The 11,886-nt window shown below is 42.1% G+C and overlaps 1 protein-coding gene across 1 annotated transcript; it reads left to right on the plus strand.

Moving 5' to 3' along the window:
- The first annotated feature begins 359 nt into the window (after positions 1-359).
- LOC119483703 (Na(+)/H(+) exchange regulatory cofactor NHE-RF2) lies at positions 360-11,628 on the plus strand. Its single transcript, XM_037762091.1, has 6 exons — positions 360-1,023; positions 2,024-2,344; positions 8,470-8,661; positions 10,093-10,246; positions 10,334-10,554; positions 10,637-11,628. The coding sequence occupies exons 1-6, from the start codon at positions 817-819 to the stop codon at positions 10,802-10,804; spliced, it is 1,263 nt and encodes a 420-aa protein (XP_037618019.1). The 5' UTR covers positions 360-816; the 3' UTR covers positions 10,805-11,628.
- Positions 11,629-11,886: the final 258 nt, after the last annotated feature.

The raw sequence follows: 11,886 nt of genomic DNA on the forward strand, positions 1-11,886 counted from the left end.
AGCCACAGCCAATGGAGATCCGAATAAAAGATAAAAAGATTTAAATGGATAAATGCAAAAGTAGGTTATGAGCTTATATGAACCATTAAATCCCCTTTTACGCAACAGTCCCTTTATTGATCTCCAGTGAAACAGGAATAGAGGGAGGATTTCCGTTCTCAGGTCACAGTCTGGTTTCTTCCACCACCACCACCACTGGGCAAGCCTCTCCATGGAGGAACTGGAACAAGAGCAAAATGTCCTTGGCCGGAACTAAAAACGCATGCTGGCTGCCAACTAATTCCATCCCCAAACAGATATTTTGTTTATAGCAACTCCTAACAGCCTCATTACTGATCGCAGGCTATCTTTTTCTGCCAGCACATCTCGGCTGCGCTGCGTCGTCAGGTGCGTCAGGTACGTATGTGATCTGTTGTTGACGCCTCTTCTCTTCACTCTCTCGGGTCGGACAGGAGGACACCCGCCCAGTTGACGAGGAGTATTAAGTGTTACGTGCGAGGAAAAGCTTTCTAATCTCTGATCTCTTGGATTATTCCTTCGATGGACGGGATTTAGGGTGTCCGCAATTTTTGGCCACTATTTTACGCACCATTTCTGCGCGCTCAAATTTACGCTCCCATAATGGATTAAACACTCATTAGTTTCAGCCTACTTTTTGGATTATTAATGGACTCGCATCATGCTAAATGATGATGATCTTTTGGTCACTGGAGTGTACATTGGATTAGGAGCCGGAGATTTCCCACCGCTCTTGGGACAAACACCTGTTTATTCTCCTGAGACACTTTGACCTGGTCCACCTTTTGACGCGCTGCGATGGAGAGCCAGCTGAGACCCAGGCTCTGTTTCGTGACCAAAGGAGAGCTTGGCTATGGGTTTCACCTGCACGGAGAGAGGAATAAAGGCGGACAGATCATCCGCAAAGTGGACCCGGGCTCCTGTGCCGACCTAGCCGGGCTGAGACCAGGAGACCGGCTGGTGGAGGTGAACGGGGAGAATGTGGAGAAGCAGAACCACTATCAAGTGAGTGATTGCTCAAGGGTAATTAGAGAGGAGGGATCCAGAGGCCATCAGTTAATAGTTCACCGGATCTGATGTGTTGCTCAAAGGCACAACAGCAACGTTGAGGATTTTTTTCCCCCACAGGTGACTTGAAGTGTAACTATCCAGCTCTAGGCAGTGAAGTAACCAAGTACATTTACCCAAGTATACTTCAACACAATTGTACTTGATTATTTCATTCCATACTTTTACTTCACTAGAAAACTATTCAACTTTCCACTTCACTACATTTATTTAAGAGCTATAGTTACTAATTACTTTTTAAAATTAAGATTTTACAAACATATTAATTAGGGCTGTAAAAGTGAAAGCTAGAGTGAAGATACTGTCATCATATGAAACTAGAAAAATTAAGGAATCCATTGGTACCAACCATGTCACACAAGCTTGTCCTTAAGGAGGATAAATAACGCTCCAAACTTTCACAAAATTTTGGTGAGGAAAAACTGTCATGACCATTTTCAAAGGGCTACCTTGACCTCTGACCTCAAGATATGTGAATGAAAATGGGTTCTATACAGACATGCCCACTTTATGATAATCACATGCAGTTTGGGGCAAGTCATAGTCAAGTCAGCACACTGACACACTGACAGCTGTTGTTGCCTGTTGGGCTGCAGTTTGAGCATATTTGTTATGCTAAATGCAGTACCTGTGAGGGTTTCTGGACAATATTTGTATACAATAAATGCTTAATCTCAGACAAGTGCTTGCGTGATAAAGAGAAGCCAGGAGAGGCGCATAAACAATGAGTTCTATACCTGTTAGACCACTTTTTCCTTTGCCTGAGGAGGAGGAGGAGGAGGGGGGCTACTAAAATGGGTCAATGTGAGCCTTGTGTCATGAGAATCACTGGGCGTCTTTGTCATGGTAAAACTATGTTATGTGCAGACCAGTTCAGGGGGGAACAACATGAACTGAATGACACCACACTGATCATTTTCCGCTCTCCTCCCTGCAGGTGGTGGAGCGTATCCGTGAGGTGGCCCACCGCACCAGGCTGCTGGTGGTGGACAGAGACACGGATGACTACCTCCGCAGCCGTGGTCTGGCCTGCACCGAGGACCTGGCCATGGAGATGGGAAACCTCTCCCCAAGGCCTTCGCCCGCGCCCACCCCTTCTGCCTCTCCCATACCCATAGGGAACTCGCCCCTGTCACCCAAATCCAACCACATGCACTCATTTTACCCTCCTGCTGCAGACTTGTCCACACATGCGATCACACAAGCCAAGGTCAAGAGGTCCTCTGTGACATCATCAAGTACGGCGACAGACACAGAGGTAAGGGTGGACATCAATACACCAGACCCTTGTTTGTGGGTCTCTCACACGCACTAGAACAACATTGTCAAAAATTCAGAGGGATTTTATAGATTATCTGCATAAATTAGAGGAAAAAGTGAGAGAAGAGTCCAAATTCAGAGTCAAAGTGGTTAGTTGGCAGCAGAGAGCCAGCGTGTTACTTTGTTAAGAGTGCATGTGACACTGAGCCTCCACTCGTCTACCAATATCTGTCTAGCACTAATCTGGATTTGAACACTTGGGTGTCGTGCCAGCTGGATTCAGTCCCAAAGCAGTCCCTTTAGAAAGAGTCTGGTGACTTCTCTGAGCAGGTGGAACTAAGGAGGAGAGACAAACTGAGGAAATAAATTGAACCCATAAGAAGGGGTAGAAAACATCCAAGTGGAGGCATTCATTGATATTAAAGAGGACCTATTAATTTTCAGGTGCATATACTTTCATTTTGTGTTTCTACTTAAACATGTTTGCATACGTTAACGTTCAAAAAACGCTTTATTTTTCTCATACCGGCTGTGCTGCAGCATCTCTTTTCACCCTCTGTCTGAAACGCTCTGTTTGAGCTCCTGCCCCGTCCCCTCGAATAGTCCAGTCTGCTCTGATTGGTCAGTTGGCCCACTGTTGTGATTGGTCAACCGAACCAAACTCTTTGGACTCCGCTCCAGCTCCGCTCTAACTAGCTTTGTTTAAGGGCGTGCCAAACTAGGCAGGTATTATGCAAATGTGTTACTTAGTGACATCACTATCTTACTGAAGAAATGGCAGGACTTCAACCAAGGCGTTTCAGGCAGTTTAGGAGCAGTGTTTCTGTGATTGAGAGTAACTCTGGCGTGGATTTTGAGCTTTGTAACATTGCAGACCTTTTACATGCACAAAAAAACTATATAACACACTAAAGGAAAGGGGAAAAGCACAAAAGTATAATAAGTCCTCTTTAAGATTGGCCGGCTCAAAAGGATATTAATCACTATTTTGTTGCTGGAATTTATTATTTTTGGATTTATTCAGGTCTTGGACAGAGATAAGATCTACACAACACATGTACAAAAAACACTGCACAATCCCTCTTCTTCCAGGCAAAATTAGGAAGTAAAGTCCATTGTAGCTCATGCAAGTTGAAAAAAAGAGTCTGCATGGCATACAAATTAAACAGTGAATGACAGCATAAAGATAAATACAGCACGTTTAAAAGGATTTCTCACCTCATATCTGCCACAGTGCAACAGTGGGTTTTATTGTCCTGTTTTTAAATCATTCATTCATTCATTCATTCATTCAAACATCTGCTTTACAAGCCACTGTTGTCTCTCTAAGCTCTGTGAACATTCACAATGCACATTGTATTTAAAGAGCGCCGTCTCTTTGTGCATACTGAGCGTCAACACCTCACACATGCAGCTGATTCTTCCCACCTCAGCGCAAACACCAAAGACAAAACCCATGCTCACCTGACCGCAAACACATACAGAAATGTAGGTTTGTTTAGTCAAATTGAATGAAAAATAGTGTGATAAAGTGTGCACTAGGTAGAGGTGTGAACCATGTACTCACTTCACTGAGAGTTGCCTGAGAACATTTGTCCCTACATGTTATTCTATTTGGTATACAGGGCTTTAAAGAGTCAAATTAAGCAGGAATTTCATAAAACAATTTCTCAGAGAAGTTAGAATCTGAGACGTGCCTCTGCCGAAATGTTTCCCTTTAACAGTCCGCTCTGTTGGGATACTGTACTTAGGGCTTTGTACCGGACAGGGACTGCTGATTTGATCACTCATCCAGTCCGCTCGACTTTAATTTGGGTTTTGACAAAGCAGGCTTTGAGTGTCTGATGGGAGGAAAGAAAGCATCAAGCAGACATGGGAGGGATCAGATTTTAAGATAGCAATGTTGCACAAACAAACTCTTTGCATTGGTATCTATTTGTGTTGTCTATTTTGGGCTTGAGGCACACAAATTCACACTTTACTGTGTGACCTTGCACAGTATAGTTAGAAACATGAATGAATGAATGAAACATTCTTCAGTACGTGATCAATGCTTTGTGAATGTGCACGACACAAATTCCTAAATTTCCGTGCCAGCAAGTGCGACATGGCAACAAAACAAAACACAACAAAATTTCCACTAGTGCCAACCAGACATCATCGTGACGTCTTAATGTCAGCCAGGTTGCGGGAATAATCGGGAACATGTCTGTGAGAGATTGAGCTCAGTGTTTGGGCTCCAAACAAAGTGGCCCAGGATCCTCGGGACCAGCAGCTCATGTCAAGCTGCCATCTGTTTAGCCGAAGGCAGGGTAAATACAGGCTGCCCCTTGGCTGGCCATCACGGCTCGCTTTATCAGTTCTGCTTACAGGTTCAGATCAAACAACATCATACGCAATAACAACAGCACCTGTGCGATCTATTACTGTACATCACCACCAACACTGACTGCGAATATGAGCTGTCCAACGCTTCAACCAAAACCAAAAGCTTCCGAAATCATTTTTTTTTATTACAGGTGGAATGAATGAATGATTTGCATAAATGTGCAGGTGTTATAGTGTCCACCTCCTCTACATGGGGTAACATCAAACTATGAGATATAACGGTGGTTCCCAACCTATTTTCCTTGAAGCCCCCCTACTTGTATCTAAGAAAAAATTTGCTTTTGACCGCAGTGAAAATAATGTTTTTGAAAGGCTAAACGCAAGCAAATATGGATTGAAGCAGAATATTTAGTTAGATTTTGCTGCTAAGTAGCAAAAAAAAATCTATTTTTAAACAGATTTATATACAGACTTTTGTATAACTTATCCAGTATGTGTGTTATTATGATTTTAGTCAACCATGAGCAAATCTAATTTTGACAACCTCAGAGTAAATAAATCTTGGCGCACACCATGTGATCCCAAGGTTGGGAACCACTGGGATGTAATACATCATTAGGAAGGGTAGACGTTTTTTTTAAATAATGTCAACTGTTATGAAGTCCCGTTGAGGGCCATATGGTCTGTGCTTTTAACCATTAATATACAGTACCTGACTAAAACCTTTCTCCGTGCTCAACCAGATATTTGCCTGGAGATCGGGCCTTTTACTGCATGTGAAATTGTTTAGTAGACATTCATTTGGGACGTTTTTCATCTACAGGTACAAGTACATTGATGGGGCGCCCTGGTAGCTCACCTGGTAGAGCAGGTGCCCCATGTACCAAGGATGAGTCCTTACCGCAGTGGCCCAGAGTTCAAATTCGATCTTTGGCCTTTTGCCGCATGTCATTTCCTCCCTCTCCCCCTTTCATCACTATTACTGTCTCTTTCTCCATTAAAGGCATAAAAGCCACAAAAATAATTATAGAAAAAAAATATATTGATCATATACAAAATCCACTTCTAGACATTTTTAATGCTACGTATGCGAGTGATTATTTTTGTCCACTAATTCAGCAGCTTCGATCAGGAAAACATTGTGCCATATTAATCCCAGGCTAACACAAGACCTGTGCTTGTTCAGCACACAAAAGACACTCACTCACACTATTTATACACAAACGTAATCTTTCTCTCTCTCTGTCTCATATCTCTCCGCTTCTGTGTCTTCGTCTTGTGACATTCCCATTGTCGTCTACATATAAATACAGACGCAGATTCATTGTTGCATGATGTTTATGATGGCAGCAGACGCCCATATACAGTAGTCGTACATAACGACGGTGTCGGCTGCTATCACAGCCGTGGAAAGTCTGGATCAGTCTCACACACAGACACACACACACACACACACACACACACACACACACACACACACAAATAAAACACTTTCACTAACCTCCCTGAATAAGGTTGAATTTCTCAAAAAGTTTAGAACGAAGGTCTTTTTTTATTTCTCCTGTTAAATTGATGGCATTTGACTCATCTGTAAAATGCTCTAAGAGGAGAGGAATAATCTCTGCAATTCCAACCATACAGTAAGATATTTAATTGGAGATATTTATTTGATACTAGGACTTAATGATTCATAAATTGTATTTTATATTACTATATTATTATATTACTTTCTCGATTAATCATTTGGTCTATAAAAATTTCAGAAAATAGTGGAATATGGCTGCCTTCCCAGAGCTCAAGGAGATGGTTTGAAATTACAGTCCAATCCAAAGAGATTTGATTTATTCACAATGATATAAACCAAAGACAATCAGCAAATTGTCACATTTAAGAAACTGGAACCACTGAATGTTTGGCATTTTTGTTTGAAAATCACTTAAAAGAGGTTTTTGCTTCGTCTAAAATCGCATACTATGTACTACATATCTAATATGTGTACTATCGTTCAACATACTTTTGCGTAAATAAACCGTAATATGTATCTTTTTGGACGCACTGAGCAGTTGTCACATGGTGACCTGTCACCACAGCGACCTGACCGGTCACCATGGCGCTCTGTGGCCAAGGTGTTCTGCTCCATCACTATGGCGCGCACTCTGGCTGACAGACAGGGATTTACTCTGCTGCACTGATTATCATTCAGACACACTCCCAACCCTGTTAACACACTCTGTCTGTGTGTGTGTGTGTGTGTGGGCGCAATAAGTCTGGTGTTGATGGAGCACAAAGGACAGAGAGATCAGCCATGAACAAGCCAAGACGGTCGCTATCCTGGGCTACCCTCAGGGCAGGGTGGTGCTTGCACAGAGCACACACACACACACACGCACACACACACACACACACACACAGCCAGCATGTAGCATTTAGTAGTCGAGGCACAGGTCGGGTCAGCAGGTGAGTCATGCAATGTGTCAACTCTTGTCGATGGTCATTAGGCTCAGGATCAGTCTTAATGTCTCTCAACCAGATTCACTTAGCCCGCTGTGCTCGGCTCTGAGGCCACTGGCTCATCCCGGCTTCCACTTTCTCTCGCTTAGCTCATCGCACAACCAAACTGATATATACTGAGTTACACAGGGCCGGCTCTGGCCCTTTTGGTAACCCATATATCCTATATTTAAATGACCAGACCGCCGTTTTTTACTAGTTTTAACTGCTTACACAAGTTTACATATTTGCCAAACATTTTCAAATGCATGCTATACACTTTATATTTTTGGGTGCATTTTTCATAATATTACAAGCAGCCATTAATTTCTGTCTGATATGAAAATCTGCAGGCTCTTGAGACTTGCTCGAGTTGTGTAATCAATCAAGTCTGCATAGATTTTTTTGTCAAGATCATATTGTCTTTGCAGGATAAAACAGTGCAGACTATTCAGATCAATCCACAATTAAAATGCATTACCGCACACAGATAATGTCTGATGTTTGATTAAAAACATGAATGAATTTGTTGTCCACTGTGATGCATTACACCACTGGTTCCCAACCTGGGGGTCCCGACCCCCACTAGGGGTCGCCAAAGCTTCACGGGGGGTTGCGAGATCTTCTTGATTTTAAGGGGTGTAAGACAACTTTTTAAAAACATGGCCTACATCTCAGCATTATATTAATTTCTGTGAAGGCAATTAAATGAAATTGATATTTTTAACACCACATATTCACAGAGCCATCCCTCTCTGCTAAACAGCCTCGTCCTGCATTAGCAAAGTAGGAGAATAAAACACTGAATTTGTAAAAAAATAAACCTATTAAGTATGTTCAATGATTGTTATAAATGATTGTTTAAAAAATACATTATATAAACAAAGTATTGTATTAAAAGTTCCTAAACTTAGCAGGAAAACTCATCGTTAATGCAATATTCACAGGAAATAATCTGCTAAAAAATTCATCCAAATTGCTCATTTTATACAAACTTCCTGCAGTTATTATGTTCACTATTTGGGTAATTGTACATTTCATCAGTTGTTCTGTACTGTTATTATTATGCATTGAATATATATGAAATATTCATAAAATATGTCCCTTAGTCAGGGGTTGTCAGTTCACTCAATGATAGAAAAGGGGTGTGTTAGTTTTATGTCATGAAATAAATAAAAACCTGCAGCTGCTAGATTATACAGGTGTACCTAATAAACGGGTAACTCTAAATGTATTTCTGTACGTTTAACTTTGAATGCCTTCTATCATGATCTGTGTAAAGTTCTCATTTATGTCCCGTTATAGCTGCAGGTGCAGCCCTCGCCAGAGCCGACGGATGAGCTCCTACCCCGTCTGTGTCTCCTGGCGAAGGGGGAGAACGGCTACGGCTTCAACCTGTACAACGATAAGACCAAGGGTGGACAGTTTATGCGTTCGGTTGACCCCGGCTCAACTGCTGAGATTGCAGACATCAGGCCAGGAGACAGACTAGTGGAGGTACAACCAAAGCACACACACGCACATTGAAATAAATGTTGCAGAAGGATGACCAACATCCCCTTTTTTCAGAGTATATACAGACTCGCCCTTGTCAGAGGTAAATTTAAGGCAAAAACAATGCTGCCGCTCCACATATTAATCAGGTCTGTGCACTGATTTGAGGTATGATTGGATCAGAGCAGATTAGCAGGACTCAGGCTTAGAGTGGGTGGGAGAGAGAGAGGTGTTGGGGGCTTGTGTTTCTGTGTGTTTTCATGTGGACATGTACAGTGCTTGAAGTTGAAAAAAGTGCCAGTACTCTCTTATTCACATGTTGGCGTGTGTATCAGCCGGTATCAGCAATCTCTATTCCTATTTATTCATTATTTCTTTAAGCATGTTATACTGTGTCAGTCATAATCAGCTGTGGTTTTATTGCTATTATTATACTTGGGCTATGCATCTTCTATAGTAGAGCTATAATACTCCTATAATATTCCAACAGGAACATGGGTGGTGTGTTTAGTGTTCATAGTTAATGTGCTTTCCTGTGTTATTTGTAGCCTATAGTCAGGTATCATTCAGGTTTTAGGAGCAGTGTCCCAGTCAGGATGCTCCTACATATTATACAGAGACACATTCTGAATTTATACAGTGAACAAAAGACACAAGGAGATATTGGGTTTGAGGGAACTCCCTCAAGAAAATTTTTAAGTTTTTGACTTAAAACTATGCAATTTTACATAATTTTGGATCATTATTATTACTAATTAAATTATTATTTTATTATTTATACATATCACAGCCTTCGTCTGAACATTTAATTCTTCTGGAAATGTTTGCCCCAAAAGAACAGATTCAGAAAACTTTTAAATAATGTCACATTATAACTTCATCACTTATATTTGTTCACAAATAAAAAAAGTTATGACGAACAGTTCACTCATTATTTTACAAAAAGGACGTGAACATTGTTATGAATCTCCCAGGGAACCTGATATGGAGAGGGCAGAAAAGAGTACCGGCAGCCTGTGAGAAGTGCCGGTACGCAAGTAAAAGTCACGGTTCGCCAAGGAGTAAAAAGAAGTAGTGCCAGTACTACGTACCAGTGAGTACCGGCCCACTTCGAGCACTGGACATGTATGCTCGCCTGGATGTGCATCACTGGCTTTCAGCTACGTGTGCTTTATGAGTGAGACTTTGTTTCCATTTCCATCTGTATGAGGTGTACAGTTAATGCCGTCTAGAGAGAGAGAGTGTGGAGGCAGGAAGGGAATTCATGCAAATAAACTCGCTTCTACTCAAATCACAGATTCTATCTGTTTTTGGTCTGCGAGGCAGAACGTACTGTACCTTCTGCTTGTGTTATGGCTACTTCCTAAACTCTGTCCTGCCTCCTCTCAATTATTGTTTCTGTGTCCTCTGACGTCTTCTTTTTGTCTGTGTCAGGTGAATGGGGTGAACATACAGGGCCTGAAGCACTCAGAGGTGGTGGCACTCATTAGAGCAGCAGGGGAGGAAGTGCGCCTCCTAGTGGTTGACCAGGAGACAGACGAGCTCTTCCACAGACTGGGGATCACACCCGCAAGCAACCAAGTCAAAGGTCAAATTGCACGCACGCACACACATACACAACTCTCTTTACTCTCCAGACAAAATGTCTAACGTGTTTCTGTTTACTCGTTCACAGAGGTCTATCTGGATGAATCAGCCACAGAGAGCGCCCCGCACACCCCCTTACCGACCACTGAACTCCCCGCCACAGATCCACCGATCATAAACGTCATGCTGACAGACCCCCCGATCGCAAACGAGTCTCCAAAATCCCGAACCAATGGGAGCTCAGCATCTCAGTCCTCGAGAAGTTCCACCACCCAGTCAGAGATCAGCAGCTCGGACATGAGCTTCCAGGTGAGAGAGGAGGAACGAGAGACTAAACAGTCAGAAAATGAGACGTCGGTGCGTAAAACATGTACGTTTGTGTGTATTGCAGGTCCACGAAGAGGACGATAGGCGCGTTTCGGACCCTTTCATGGACAATGGCCTGCGTCTGAGTCCCACAGCTGCTGAGGCTAAACAAAAGGTCCTCGCCAGCCGCAACAAGAAGAGAGCACCTGCTATGGACTGGAGTAAGAAATATGAGATCTTCAGCAGCTTCTGATCCCAGAACGCACGGAGAAAAAGGAGAAGAAGCACGAGAATGTCATACAATACAACAGAGAATAATATCGTAATCCTTCACTGTTCATATTGTAAACTTAAGTAATGTACCTCGATCTTGCGGGGGCACGGTAAGAGAAAGAGTAATGTGAAGAGGAAAAAGACTAACTTTGGTAGTAATATTCCTAAATTCTGCTCTGTGTAAAACTATATTGTAAGATATCGAATAGTATTCTCTAGATGCTTATTTTACAGTATCTATAAGGACAAAGACATGTTCTGTGGATGTGTCAGAGATCTGAAACACTGGTGTTAATGACTGGCAGAGCAGACTCATCCTTGCAAATGGTGCTGAGTCAGTACACAGTGTTTCTCTTTATTAAATCAGTCATTCAAGAGCCATAGTGACTATGAGTCTATAATAGCCTATATGCGTCTGATTTGGGGCCGTATTTTCTGTAGATACGCTTTTCTGTTGTAACTTTATTTTTTTTGAATAGTTTCATGTCTTATTTACAATGAGCTCATCACAGCCGAGTCCTGGAGTAGTTACATCAACTTTGTGATTGTCAATTTAATGTTGCATATCGCTTTTAAATGTGAATACAGAGGAAATGGTAGAAGCTAAGTTATGGAATGTATGATGATGGATCACCTCAGTGCTTATCTTTGATGTTAGCGTTATTTCTGTAAAGGAAAATATTGAAAAGACAGATGGTTGACTAGACTAGACCCTCTTTTGTTGTAGATTTTTGAGTATTTTTCTCCAAAATGTGCTTGGTTGAAACAATGTGAAATAAACTTTCAGAATATGTGTAAATGCCACATTAGTGTGTCAGTTATCAATGATCAATGACCGCAATAAAACAACACCAAATGTTTTTTCCTGGCAGAAAAGAGCTGCTCGTGACCTCCCGACACATGTGAGCTGCACTCGATGCTGAGTTCAGTGCACATCACAGCGTACAGCACCAAAAGCCGTCATGTCGCAGCGCAAGTATTTAGAAATAATGTGTTTCAGAGCTCAGTGGTGATGTTGTCGTGTTGTGTCTGAAAGGACCTTCAGTGAGTGAGAGACGGAGA

The sequence above is a fragment of the Sebastes umbrosus genome, chromosome 3, assembly GCF_015220745.1.
Source record: "Sebastes umbrosus isolate fSebUmb1 chromosome 3, fSebUmb1.pri, whole genome shotgun sequence".
NCBI lineage: Eukaryota > Metazoa > Chordata > Actinopteri > Perciformes > Sebastidae > Sebastes > Sebastes umbrosus.

What these genes read in the sequence shown, in the direction of transcription:
- LOC119483703 (XM_037762091.1), top strand. Translation starts at nt 817, where the DNA reads ATGGAGAGCCAGCTGAGACCCAGGCTCTGTTTCGTGACCAAAGGAGAG. An exon ending in AGAAGCAGAACCACTATCAA is followed by an intron (nt 1,024 to 2,023) that starts GTGAGTGATTGC and finishes TCCTCCCTGCAG; the next exon opens with GTGGTGGAGCGTATCCGTGA. An exon ending in CGCAAGCAACCAAGTCAAAG is followed by an intron (nt 10,247 to 10,333) that starts GTCAAATTGCAC and finishes ACTCGTTCACAG; the next exon opens with AGGTCTATCTGGATGAATCA.